General features: G+C 42.8%; 1 protein-coding gene across 1 annotated transcript; it reads right to left on the bottom strand.

Moving 5' to 3' along the window:
- Positions 1 to 934: 934 nt before the first annotated feature.
- znf532 (zinc finger protein 532) lies at positions 935 to 10,197 on the bottom strand. The gene is made up of 9 exons (XM_080476701.1): positions 10,137 to 10,197; positions 6,159 to 8,511; positions 5,691 to 5,872; positions 4,799 to 4,975; positions 4,110 to 4,272; positions 3,683 to 3,997; positions 3,354 to 3,466; positions 2,971 to 3,103; positions 935 to 2,877 (listed from the first exon to the last, which is right to left on the bottom strand). Exons 2-9 carry the CDS (start codon positions 8,478 to 8,480, stop codon positions 2,380 to 2,382), a joined length of 3,903 nt encoding a protein of 1,300 aa, XP_080332827.1. The 5' UTR covers positions 8,481 to 8,511; positions 10,137 to 10,197; the 3' UTR covers positions 935 to 2,379.
- Positions 10,198 to 12,660: the final 2,463 nt, after the last annotated feature.

Genomic DNA, 12,660 nt, shown 5'->3' with positions numbered 1-12,660 from the left:
TGAGATGAATTTCCAATGTACAGAGATTGACAGTAAGCCAGACACAAGATAATTGTTATGCAGTCAGTTATTAGTCAAAAACAGACACAAGCTATACATGAAACAGCATCACTTATTTTATCCATCAGTCTCTTTTTAACTTGAACAATAACACTTTGCTGATGAATTCACAAACAGATCCACTCCTAATCTTTGAAGGCAGGATGCGGCTATTATTGTAAGTCTAGTAATGCGTTTACAGCAAGAAAGTGCATTTGTCGCTCTTTCTAGTTTAAGCGCTTTTGTGTGATTTAAGAAGCAAATGAATGCTCCTGGACTCATGCAAACTCTCACTAGACATCAAAAACAATCACTTTGTCAGGAAAGTGCGAACCACACTGAATCTAATGCTGTCCACATGTTGAAGTGTCCTTGAGCAAAACACTGAACCCCAAACTGCTCCTAATGGATGGACTTGCAGGCGCCTTGTATGGCAGCCGCCTCCATTGTGAATGTGTGTGTGTGTGAGTGGGTGAATGTAATTAACCATGTAAAGCGTTGAGGGACTGCTCAAGCAGTTGGAAAGCGCTATAAAAGTGAAATCCATTTACCGTTTGACGCATGCGTCGTGTTTGTTTGTTCATACACACAGTTTATTACAGATCTTTAGTTAAATGGAACTATAAAACCAAAACAAAGAGCTGGAAGATGCCAAAAAAAAAAAATCAATCAAGACCTGAGTGCAACCGCTGAGTCGTGTAATAGTGTTTAACACTTTCAAACACCCATTATGAAACGTTTATTTAATGTTCTAATGGATCTAAAAACCAGTGCAGCCTAAGTGCTAAAGAATTTACTTCAGTTGTCAAAGTAACGCAAACAAATACGATTGTAACCGTTAAGCATTTCGTTACATTAGCGGGCAGCATCAAGAAGCGGGACTACGAGTCATCATGAGAGGAATTCTGATATAGTTTCATGGAGAAGACCTGATGTCTGCTGTGCTCTCGACACCTGATCTCACTCCTGCCATGTTTCATCATTTATTGACATCAAGGACAACTTTGTATACAAGCGTCAGGTACTTCTAAAAATAGCGGCGGTAGCAGCAGTAGGACACATTCTAGTAAACAAACACTTCACAGACTGCTTCTCACATGCAGTTTTACAGCGCGACACGTTCAAAGTCTTATTGTCTTTGTAGAAAACACCGGTCCGAAACACAGTGTGTTTTTAACGTGAATGAAGCAGTTGATTACAGTCACCTAAGATAGTGTTTGAGTTTGCTGTTTTCTATGAAAAACTCACTTTTATTGTCAAGTTTACATTCATAAATTCCATTTAGTTATGTGTGGGTTTCCCAGTCTAACTTATATCAGCGAACATTCATTGTTATTCCACATCACAAAGAACCACAGACTAAAGAAAAAATATAACAAAAAAAGGTTAAACTGAAATGTAGTTATCAACTGTAGAGTCATTACAGTGTATAGTTATTGGGCTATCATGACAGATTTCATACAGATGAGTGTTTTTCTGTGAAGGGCAAGTGCTTATATGTTTCAGATATACAGTACATGTACATAAACATTTGTAAATGAATTTCAATCTCAAACAGCTGCCATTTATTAGATATTAAGACAGAAATGAAGCATCAACAAAATACAAAAAATAATTCAGGAAAAAGTTTAAAAAAGAAAAATCTGATTTGGCCCAAGTTTTTTTTCTTTGAAATAAAAACATCATGTATAAACCCTGGACCTCATTTTAAATTATTCCACTATCGGGGATTAGTGTTGTGTGTATTTGATATGTAGATGATAGTAAGGCGGTAATAAAATAGAGCTGATGATCACTTTGTTCTTCAACTGATTGTCCTAAAATTCTACTTTGTCCCTAAAGATACAGCAGTGATTATGTTTTGGGAGAATTTCTTTCCAGCTGTATAATAAATCGAGGATCCTGGATATCTATGCTATTTATAGAAAGTTTGAAGCTACCACAGTTATTTACATTTAGTTTAAAAATACATTCATTGGACCTCAGCAGCATTTACTGCTGACCGTATGAAGATTATTCCCATTACACAATTGATCTATACATCTAGTTTTAGTGAGAAGCTGTTCACGATAAAAAAAAAAAAAAAAAAAAAAACTTAACTAAAGAAAGATCTATTCAAGTCCTATAGAAACATCTACATGTGTACAAACTCTGGTTTAATCTGCTGAAAGACACATAAAGTGGCATATATTACATATATTGTGTGTATATTGTATACATATGGTAGTACATATATGAACAGTAAGTCATGTATTTACAGCCAGTGCAGAGGTGTGTTTGAGAGACTGTGTAGGTTGAAAACACATCTGCTTGTGGTGGAATGGTAAAAGTGTCTCGCTCTCACTTTTCGGCGGCGCTCAGTCTCTTTGCCTTGATGAACGCCATCCCATGTGTCCTCATGTGCGTATTCAAGTTCCCCTCGGTTTCAAACAACTTCCCGCACACTTTACATTTGGTATTGGGTGTCCCGTCGTCGTTCTCGTCTGTCACGTCCAACTGGTTCTCCCTCTGACTCTCCTCGTCGTCCCTGCACCGTCCGTTGTATCGGCCGAGACCCTGCGGCTCCTTCAGGCGGTGGACGATGAAGAGGTGTCGGGCCAGCGAGCGGTGGGAAGTGTAGCACAGGCCGCACTCCCGGCACTGGTAGGACGAGCAGTCCGACTTGTGCTGGGGAATGTGCTCGTGGAAAGCGGCAATGTTGTCGGTGGTGAAGCTGCAGACGGCACACTTGTGAACTTTGAGGATGTTCACCTTGAGCCTCTTTAAGGGCTGCGAGTCGGAGCCTCGGGAACCGGGAGGCCTCTCGTCGTCTGCTTGCTTCCTCTTGGCGCTGCAGCTCTGCAGACGAGATTTTGTTCAAATGAGTGATTAACGTTGGGAACTCGATGCTTTAAATGGAGAAAATTTCTCTGTAATTGTGTGCCGCCGTACCGTTTCCTTGCCAGATAAGTCCTCGAGAGCATCAGCAGTCTTTCCTCCTGCATCTTTCACTTCATGCATGAGCTGAATGTGCTGATCCAGCAGAACTCTTTTAGTGAAGGGTTGACTGTGAGCTGGACAGTGCCTATTGTATTACGATGAAACGGTCATAAGGAGTGTTAAGATTCAACCACATGACTCAGCCTTGTGAAATGTGACAAATAAACCTTTTGTCTATAACTTTAAACGAGGAGGTTTAAAGAAACTATGATAGAGCAGATCAGTTTTATTTTTTCCTTTTTGGACACTAAACACAGTCATATCCAAGGAGGAGAATATGATTGAGTTTGTTTGGGGTGCTGTACACTGATCTATGTATATATAGATATACTCACGGGCAGGTGTGCATCTTGCGGAGTCCCTTGTGTTTGAGGCGATTGTGTCGGCAAAGACTGTGTGAAGAACTGAAGGACTTCTCACACTGTCGGCATGGGTGCTTCTTTAGAATCTGCCGCGTGAGAGGAAGCAAAAGGAAACAACATTACAAACGTTGGGGTTATTTAGGTGTTTCACTTTGCTTTTACGTTTGTTTTCATTCAAACAAGCTTTCTAACAGGATTCGACAATCGGGTCACTCCATTCTTTGCTCCAAAGACCTTTTATTTTGCAATACCGAGCATGACGAACTCCTGATTTCCTCATGCACGTGCTTTCACATGTTCACCTTGTCGTGCTCTCGTCTCATGTGCGTCACAAACATCTCCTTGGAACTGAAGAGGCTGTTGCAGTCCCTGCATGTGTATCCTGAGCTGGAAGGACTCTTGAAGTCTGCTGAACAGTTATTGTTGGGTTTTTTAAAGGGTGAAAGTGAGTTCTTCTTCTCCCTTTTTTCTTGAGCATTGACAGTCCCTGTGTCTTTATTGTTGTTAGTGTTATGGGGACTGTTGCTGCTGTTAGAATTCGTGGGCTTTGTGCTCAGAGGGAGGTTGATACCCAAATTTGGAGGACCCTCAATGGTTTTTAGGGTTCCATGAATAGCCTGAAAGAGAGACACATGGACACAATTCCAAGATAAGATTTTGGCATTTCACACACTTTTCACATTTGACTCAAACTACGAGAGTATCAGGGGTCAGAAGATTCATGTCTACCTTGATATGATCCAACATGAGTTGCTTCTGAGCGTAGTGCATGGAGCAGTCAGGACATTTGAACACGGACAATTTTTGACTGAGGAGGTGCTGATCGAAATGTGTGTAGAGCAAGGCCTGCAGAGTGAACACTGTGTCGCACATGGAGCATTTATAGATCACCCTGAAGGACAGAAAAAGCAGTGCTGTTAAAAACCCCAACAGAGAAATCCAGTCAAGGCCGACTCCCTGTTTATTTCATATCGAACTGCTAAACATTGTTTTGACACAACAAAGTGGATCAGTCCATTATTTAATGTTGAAAATTCTACTTTGCATGGCAGAAACCATGCATCAACAATGTATACAGCTGCTCATGGGCACCTGTGCCATTACTAGCGTACTGATGACTGTTTGTCTTCAAGTGAATGAAAGGTTACTACGTGGAAAAATACCAACCAAGTTAAGCCACCACATCAAAACCCACAAATCCTGCCATTTTCCACGGGAAAGATAATTCGATATGGGTATCGGGTGATGTTGTTGTGTATCTTTGTCAGTGAAGTAGAATGTGTGACGATGAGTGGAAAGAGATGCATTTCAAGCTTTCGGCACATGTACAAGTTATTTTGACAATAATTGTATATATATATATATATATATATATATATATATATATATATGTGTGTGTGTGTGTGTGTGTGACTTACTTGGGCTCTCCAGCCTTCATCCCTGGATGCTGCGTCTGTGCATGTGAGTGCGTTCCAGGTGCAGATTTGAAGGCCATTGGGCACAAAGGACATTTGTAGAAGGTCTCGCAGTGAGTGCTCTGGACGTGAGACTTGAGAGTTGCGACATCAGCAAAAATCACACTGCAGTGAAGACAGCTGGTGGGGAAAAGGAACGGAGAACCAGAGAGTTTGCAAAAAATACAGACAGCAAAAGTAAATGTTGCCTTCTCCCAAAGGGTGGCACATTGATTTAGGTTAAAAAGGGTCTGTTTTCTTTGCTTGTGTATTTATAGTTTGCGGTCAGCACTGGGCTCGAATAGTCACATTCAAAAACAGCTCGGCATGTAGGGAAGAGGGTATTTCCCTTTCCCTTTCAAGGGATCTTTTTTTAAATATACAGGTATAAATAAATGATTTATTTCAACCTGTATTATGGCTGGATAGATTTTGTTAGCTTAGAATAGCGAAGTTTGGCAAATCGTAAGCGAGTTTATACTGTATGCATATGATAGCACATGATCATCATATGTTTTCTTTTTCAAATTCTTAATATTAAGGTTGACTTGACTTGTTAATTGTGGTTGTCCGTTTGTTCTTTTTTCATGAAATCTCATTGTGGAGTACATCATTTTGTAAGACACATAATGGGCACGATGAAGCCAACATAATGTAATAATAATGGTTATTAAAAATGACATTTTAAGTGACAGTCGGGAAGAAAAGCAAGTACATGGAACACTTAAGTGAAAGTACAGCCACTTACAGAAGAACATGACTCAATATGATACATACGTTCATCACATTTCAGAATAACTGTACAACTGAAAATAAACGAGGGTCTCCTCAGTAATAAGATTTTTGGTCGACTGACCGGTAGCCAACTCTCCGAGTGTAATGCAGGCAGGTCTTGGTGACGTGCGACTGGAAGTGAACAGAACGGCAGCTGGCACCACACTCCGGACAGATGTAAGGAGACTTGTGCTGGTGGATTCGCTGGTGTGACAGAAAGCTGCACTGATTTGGGAGGAGCATTTGGCAAATGCTGCACGTTTTCTGTTGGAAAACAGCAAAGGGAGAGAAAATTTACTTTTTAGGACTTTTTTTTTTTTTTTATGAGAATAATGCAATAGGGGAAACAGATTACATGGAGATACAACATCTTAACATAAAGATCTTTACAAGCAGTTGATGTCAGTTCAGGCAAGAAACACAGCAACTTAGGCACAGTATTTGGTTTATTATTCTCAACTGCAGTTTTAAACCTTTGCACAAATGACCAAAGCTCCCTAAAGTAACTTTGCCTCAGTCCCTCAGCTGTTCACAGATTGTATACACCTACCTGACCACTGGACTCCAGTGCTTGTTGATAGTGCGTAGCCAGTGAGCCGTCATCCTGCAACATTTCGTTGCACTCCAAGCATTTTAAACTGTTCCTGCAGAGCTTTGAAGCGTCATCCTCCAGCGGCATGGCTGCCACTAGTGGAGCACTGCAAAGAGCTGAGATGACTGCAGCTTGCGTGGCACCGCCAGAAGATTTCCTTTGGATTTGTCCTGTGTTGGCTTGAGAAGTTGTGCTGGTCCCAGTGATGCTGGGTGATCCTGATGAGATCGATGCACTGATCATCTGATCTGCAGGTATGGGTTTTAGGATCAGGTGTGAGCATTGCATCACCATTCCTTTGTCTTTGTGGCTCCTCGCATGAGACAAGAGGCTGCATTTGTTGTAGAACATGAGACTCTTGGCACAGTGGTTGCAAGTCACCTCAATTCGCACACTGCGGCGCTCGTAATGCTGCGTCAGGCTCTTCTCAAGAGCAAACGAATCTCCGCACTCTAGACACTTGTAGCCTCGTGAGGGTAGAGAGATACAGGCGGCAGTTGGTGGAGAGAGGTTTGGGATGTACACCGGGACTGGATTCATGCTACTCAGCACTTTATTGAAAGCATCCACGACAGAGCTTTGCGAGCTACTGAACACCTGAACGCGAGAGACTTTCTTTGAGGCTTGGCCGGAAAGAATTTTCTGCAGTTTTAATTTTGACGGTTGTTGCTGGGACTGTTTGGAGGAGGACCGGGCCTGTTGGAGATCACAGGAAGCAGACGACACTGTTTGAGGCAGAAGATTGAGGTTACTAAGATGGACTGTCTTTGGCACGAGTTTGGCAGTGGCCAGACTGGAGGCAGGTACCATGACAGTCTGTTGCTGGATAGCGTTAGCAGCTTTTAAAATGGCGCTGCTGGCACTTTGCATTGATGCAGCAGGGATGACTGTTGCTTTGACTGTAGTGTTGTTGGCCAACTTCAGGTTGATGACCTGTGAACCAGCCGTTTTGACTGCTGAGACTGGCAGGAATGCTGTTGCCACTGGTTTAATAGTCATTTGCTTGGTTATTTCAATTGAAGGGCCTCCAGTTGTGGCTACTACAGTGGTTGGGAAAGAGGATTTAGTGGGAGGTGAGAAAATTGCATTTGTAGTTGCCAGGAGGGATGGGTTGTTCTCTCCTTTTTTAAGAACCTCTAGATCAAGCTCTGGGAGGATTCGAGTGACGGTATGCTTAATATGTCCGGATGAGGTTTTGATTGTTTTGATTCTCACTTTAGGGATGACTGGTGCAGTGTCTGTGTTTGAGGAAGGAGAACCTTTGCTGCTGCTTTCACTGATGATACTTGATGGGCTGCCTGGTTGTCTCGTTAGTAACCTCTTTGCAAAATCCAGGGCGGACTCCTGCTCCTGAGATTTCTGTGGAGCTTCTATATTTTCAGTCCCCTGAATGGACCCTTTTTGGGTCGTTGGAGAATCCAAAGTATCTAAGTCCACAGTTGTGGGCTTTTTGGCACTCAAAGCAGCGATGGCTGCTATACAGAATGACAGCTTGGTAGGGGACTTAGTTTTAACTTGGGCAACATTGTTCATATTTACAACTCCTGATGATTCACCAGCTTCTCTGCCTTCTGGATCTTGAGATTGGAGAGGGATTTCTTTGAGTGCCTCCTGGTCAAATGTTGGTTGAGAGGGCTTGGGAAACTTAAAACAGCTCACTGTGCTGTTGTTATTCTGATCAGGTTTTTGGTCTCCTTTGGTTTTGGACTTGGAACCACTGTCCACAGTTGATTTGAGATTCGGGTCTTCTTTCTTAGCTGTGAGCTTATTGGAATTCTGACTTCCTCGCTTGTCCGTGGGATCGTCAACTTCAATTTTCTCATCCTCATCAAACTCCTCTGCACTTGAGATTGGACTGAACTGATTAAAAGTAGAGGATTGGTTGTTAACCTTCTGTCCGTTCTCTTTAGGAGGTTTCCAGCCATTCTTGTTGTGAGCAGCAGATGAAATTGAGAGCAAAAAGCCATTATGAAGTCCATTGCCAAAAGAATGCGGTTGAGGATGGGAATTAAAATTCCCATTCCTCTCCGGAGTAGGTCCATCATGTTCACTGGGGTCTGCGTTTCGAATGTTTTTAACGATGACACTGACTCCAACATCCTGTGCCATTGAGACACTGTTGGCTTCTTCACCAGCAGTCACGCTGCCGCCGGATTGCTTCAGTTGTCCATCACTGTCGTCGTGGTGGCTGGATTCTAGAGCGGCTTTGGGATCCACCATGTCGGGGATGTCGAAGGCCGCCAGCAGGTCATCAAAGTCTGGTGTCTTCATATCTCCCATGATCCTATTCCTGTTTTAATGTGGAGATCACCTAGTGAACACAAACAAAAGGAAAAAACAAGTTAAAATGAAAGTCCACCCATGTTTTTTTTTTTATTTTATCCTTTTATCTTTAATTAATCTTCATTATTTCACTGATGTGACACAATGAGATCCACATTATAATACATGTTCTGTAGCTAGGTCCTAGCCACAGAACATTTGATATGGGTTTATTTGTTTATGTAGTTCTGAACATCTCTGTGTAGTTTACAGTATCAGTTATGATCGGTTTTGAATGAAGAGTGCATTGCATCAACCTTTAGTTTTGCAGTTTACCTCATCTCCACATGGTGTGGCAATGTGCACATAGCATGTATCTTTTAAATATTCTACAACTTAATAACTATTTTCTGGTGCTTAATATTACTTTCAATGCGATCTCTTGCCCTTCCTCTTACAACCCAAGTGCAAAAAGGAGTCCATTCATGTACATTATGGATGTATGATAAGTACCTTTAGTGCTATTCCTGAAACATGTTCTTATATTGGTAAATTTTATTGACCTGTTTCTGAGAGAAATGCCAGGGAGCCACATGCTCATCCACATTTGATGACATTTTGATGACATTAAAAGTGAGTACTCGGCAAAACATTTTCTTTCTTAAATCACTACATGCTCAGAATTGCTATGATTCTGAAACATTAAAAAGCAGAGGAAACAATACTACACCAGGGTATTAAAGAAATGAATGTTCACTTTTCACCAAAAGCTGTTGATGGAGCATGGAAAGACATTTTCTCCACAACGATTACATATTTTTTTAAAAGCTGATCGTGATACCCCCCAATCTGAGTGTTTAACACAAGATGACTGTTTCCCTTTAAGGTGATTGGCTCTTCTCAACTGATTACAGGGTTAGGGTAAGACATGTAAACAAAACATTATCTGGAACAAATAATAGGAATATACTATATAAAAAAACACAATGTATAAATATACATATGAGGATCTGCTATTTGATAAGGAAAATGCTTTGTTACAATACATTAGCAAAGCTGTGTTAGATTTAGTTCATTTTAGAAATCAGTCATCTTTTATTCAAGTAAACCATATTATGTGTATATAATGAGCTGTCTGTGTGCATTGTGGGTGTTCTGGCCGGTTCGAGCGGCTCTGCTTGTATTTCTTCTTGTTTGATTCAAATGCTTTGCTGCCAGTTGTAAACATCCGCATCTCACAATCTGAGCATTGGCTCAAAATATGAATAATATTGATTTAATCCAGATCATTGGATAGCAACAAGGATGTGGCAGACATGAAGGGAACGATTGGGAGAAGGAGACGTGTTATGGAGGGAGAGGACTGGCTGTAAATGCAGTGAGAAGGGGGGGGGAGAAAAAATGGCTGCTGAGCTTGTGAGGAGCTGCAGCAGAGAGAGAAAGGCCTGGTGGAAGAAAAAACAGCCATGACAGCGAGAGATGCCGGACGTAGAAAGTAAATGAAGTTTAAACACATGAAAAACACACAACACAGGGCCTGTCCCAATAACAACACTTTAATACACATGCATTCTTACCACCTGAAACTGACAGACTGTGTGAAGGACCGCTGCAATCTCAGTAACGTGAAATAACAATGGTGGAAGCATGCAAGTGAATCAGCAAACTCCTCACCCTCTTGCCTCCGTCTCTCTCCAGCCACTAGCCAAACCTTCTTGCCTTTCTTCCTTCCATCCTGCAACAAACAGAGTCACAATAGTACGAACCCACAAAAGCCATCCACCCCACCCTGCCTGAAAAAGAAGTCTTGTTTCTTTCCAACCAGGCAAAGGCCCAGAAAACAGGGTCAGGTTACATCCAGGGATGTGGTGAATAGTGATGGTCCTGGTCAGGATCGTCCTCAGTCACTCCCTAGCAGCAGCAGCAGCAGCAGCACAAAGACATATAAACAGACAGATGGATCATGCTTCTGTGAGTGTGTGTATGCATGTGTGAGGCTGCAGATTCACAGCAGACTTCCAGCCAGCCACATCCCCCCCCCCTCACCCCCCCTTGCCCTTGTCCCTTCACAAATCTTCCTGCTCTCCTTGCGGCGAGACGCTCTGCATCAAGCCTCGACGTGCAGCCTGCAGCGAGCAGCAGCCTGAGCTGTGCCTGTGTGCCATGGCTGCAAAGGGATGCCATGTAGCACCATGTAGCCCTCTACGCCTGGGTTGCACAGAGACGGCATTGTTCCTGTCAGCCCTCCGTCTGCCTCAAACCGGTTTCAGCTGGTTCCGGTCACCCAGCAAAAAGCCCTGTGCTGCAACACGGCCTCAGAAACACAGAGGCAGAAGCACTGTGCCCACCTCCCAGAAAGCACTGCAACATTTCACACTGAACCCGCTGCACGCTGTGATGTGGATGATGTGAAATTACTATAGTTTGGACGGGTGGAGAAAGGGTTACAGGAGATTGCACAGCCTTAACATCAAGGCAAATAGAGGTAAACAATAACAATGCTGGAAAATATGTTAGTCTGAGCAGCAGAACGTTGAAAAAAAACATCAAACAAGATGAAATGGAAATGAAATGACAAAAACATTCATGTGCACAAAAAGTGTGCAAAAAGGCAGGCAAGGTTAAGTGCAAATGTATTACTCAAAGAAATGATCAAGGTTAAGTGATTTTTATTGAAGCTGAACTCAGTCTGTTGTTTTCGTTTCATTTTCAGCCCTAAAAACTTTTGTCTGAATCACATTTGACCACTAAACACTTCCAGTTTGAAAGGAGACTGTGATGCTGTGATAGAAGACAAGAAATGTAAACAAAAGACCACAGCCTAATATGAGCAAACACAAGCCATTCATGCATACCCCCTTCCCCGCATGCCACCCTTGCCCCACGTACACCCCCACCGAAACACACATGCATCTTAAGAGGTAAACATGGCATACCCTTGTCAGATTTTTTCCCCCACACTGAGAGATATTCAGGGGAAAGAAGTCTTCCTGCAGAGGCCTCAGCACCTGCCTTTACTCAGGACCAACCATCCGAGCCTCCATCCTCCTCCTCCCCCCTCTCTTTTCCACTGTTCTTCACTGTGTCAGTCCTCGATTTCAGTCCCAGTCGAGGCCTCGTTTTTTTTTTTCCTGAAAACCCCCGCCACCTCCACCTCCACCTCCACCTTCACCTCCACAACCACCACCACTATCACGGCCGTGCATGAAGGGACGGGTGGAGAAAGGGGGCACTGTTCAGCAGGCGAATCAGGCCTTTTGTCTGTGTCTGAGCAGGGGGGTGAGGGGACTCTCCACTCTGGCTCTGAAGCAGCAGCAGCAGCTGGTGCAGAGAACGGAGAGAGAGAGGGGAGGGGGGGGGACAGAGAGGAATGGAGGAAAAGGAAGTGAGCAGCAGTAATGCATAATCTGAGCTTGAATATATACGCAGTGTTCAAACGTTAAGCCTTTGCCACAGAACAATGTGACTGAGTGATTCCTCTTAGCATGTGATTGTGGGATCCTCATACTGCACGTTTATCTCTCGTCGGTGGTGTTATAGTGTCGATGACTAACACTGGAGAGATAATGGGCCTCTGTTTAGGCCCAAGTGAATGTCTTAAGGCTCTGCAAGATAAGGTCAATGAGTTCCATCCTGGTATTCATATATTCACAAATGCAGCGTCTTTTAATTCGATGTTGATCCGGCTTTCCCTTTTAGCAATACATTTTTCAATGCTTGCACAGTAGCAATGAAAAAGAGGATGGCTCGATTCGACATACAGTAATTGTGAAATGTACTCCCTCTTGTACAGGTCTTTATGTGCAGACATCACGTTTGAGTATCATGGCCCACGGGCACATAAATAACAATAGTATTAAGCAAATCAGATGGTGCAAAAATGACATAAAGCTGAGCATGTGCTGCAGATAAATTATTGAATAAAATGAAAGAGGTATTAACCTACCTGTGAGACAGCAGAGAGGCTTTTCAGTAGGATCAGGATGACTCGTTTAGGCCTGCTACCAGTCCTGGACACATCCTGGAGACCTAAAGGCAGCCATGATTTGCTGCAGCATCAACTTAATTATCCTTCATTGTGTAAGAGACGGTACCAGATTTATTCATCAGACAACATAAGTGCATTTTACACACTGCGATTGCGAGTGGAGGGAGCATATATATGATAAAAAGGCCCTCATGGTGCCTCCTGCCTCTC

Source organism: Lipophrys pholis, assembly GCF_963383615.2.
Source record: "Lipophrys pholis genome assembly, chromosome: 12".
Lineage (NCBI taxonomy): Eukaryota > Metazoa > Chordata > Actinopteri > Blenniiformes > Blenniidae > Lipophrys > Lipophrys pholis.
This window is presented reverse-complemented; position numbering and strand designations above follow the sequence as displayed.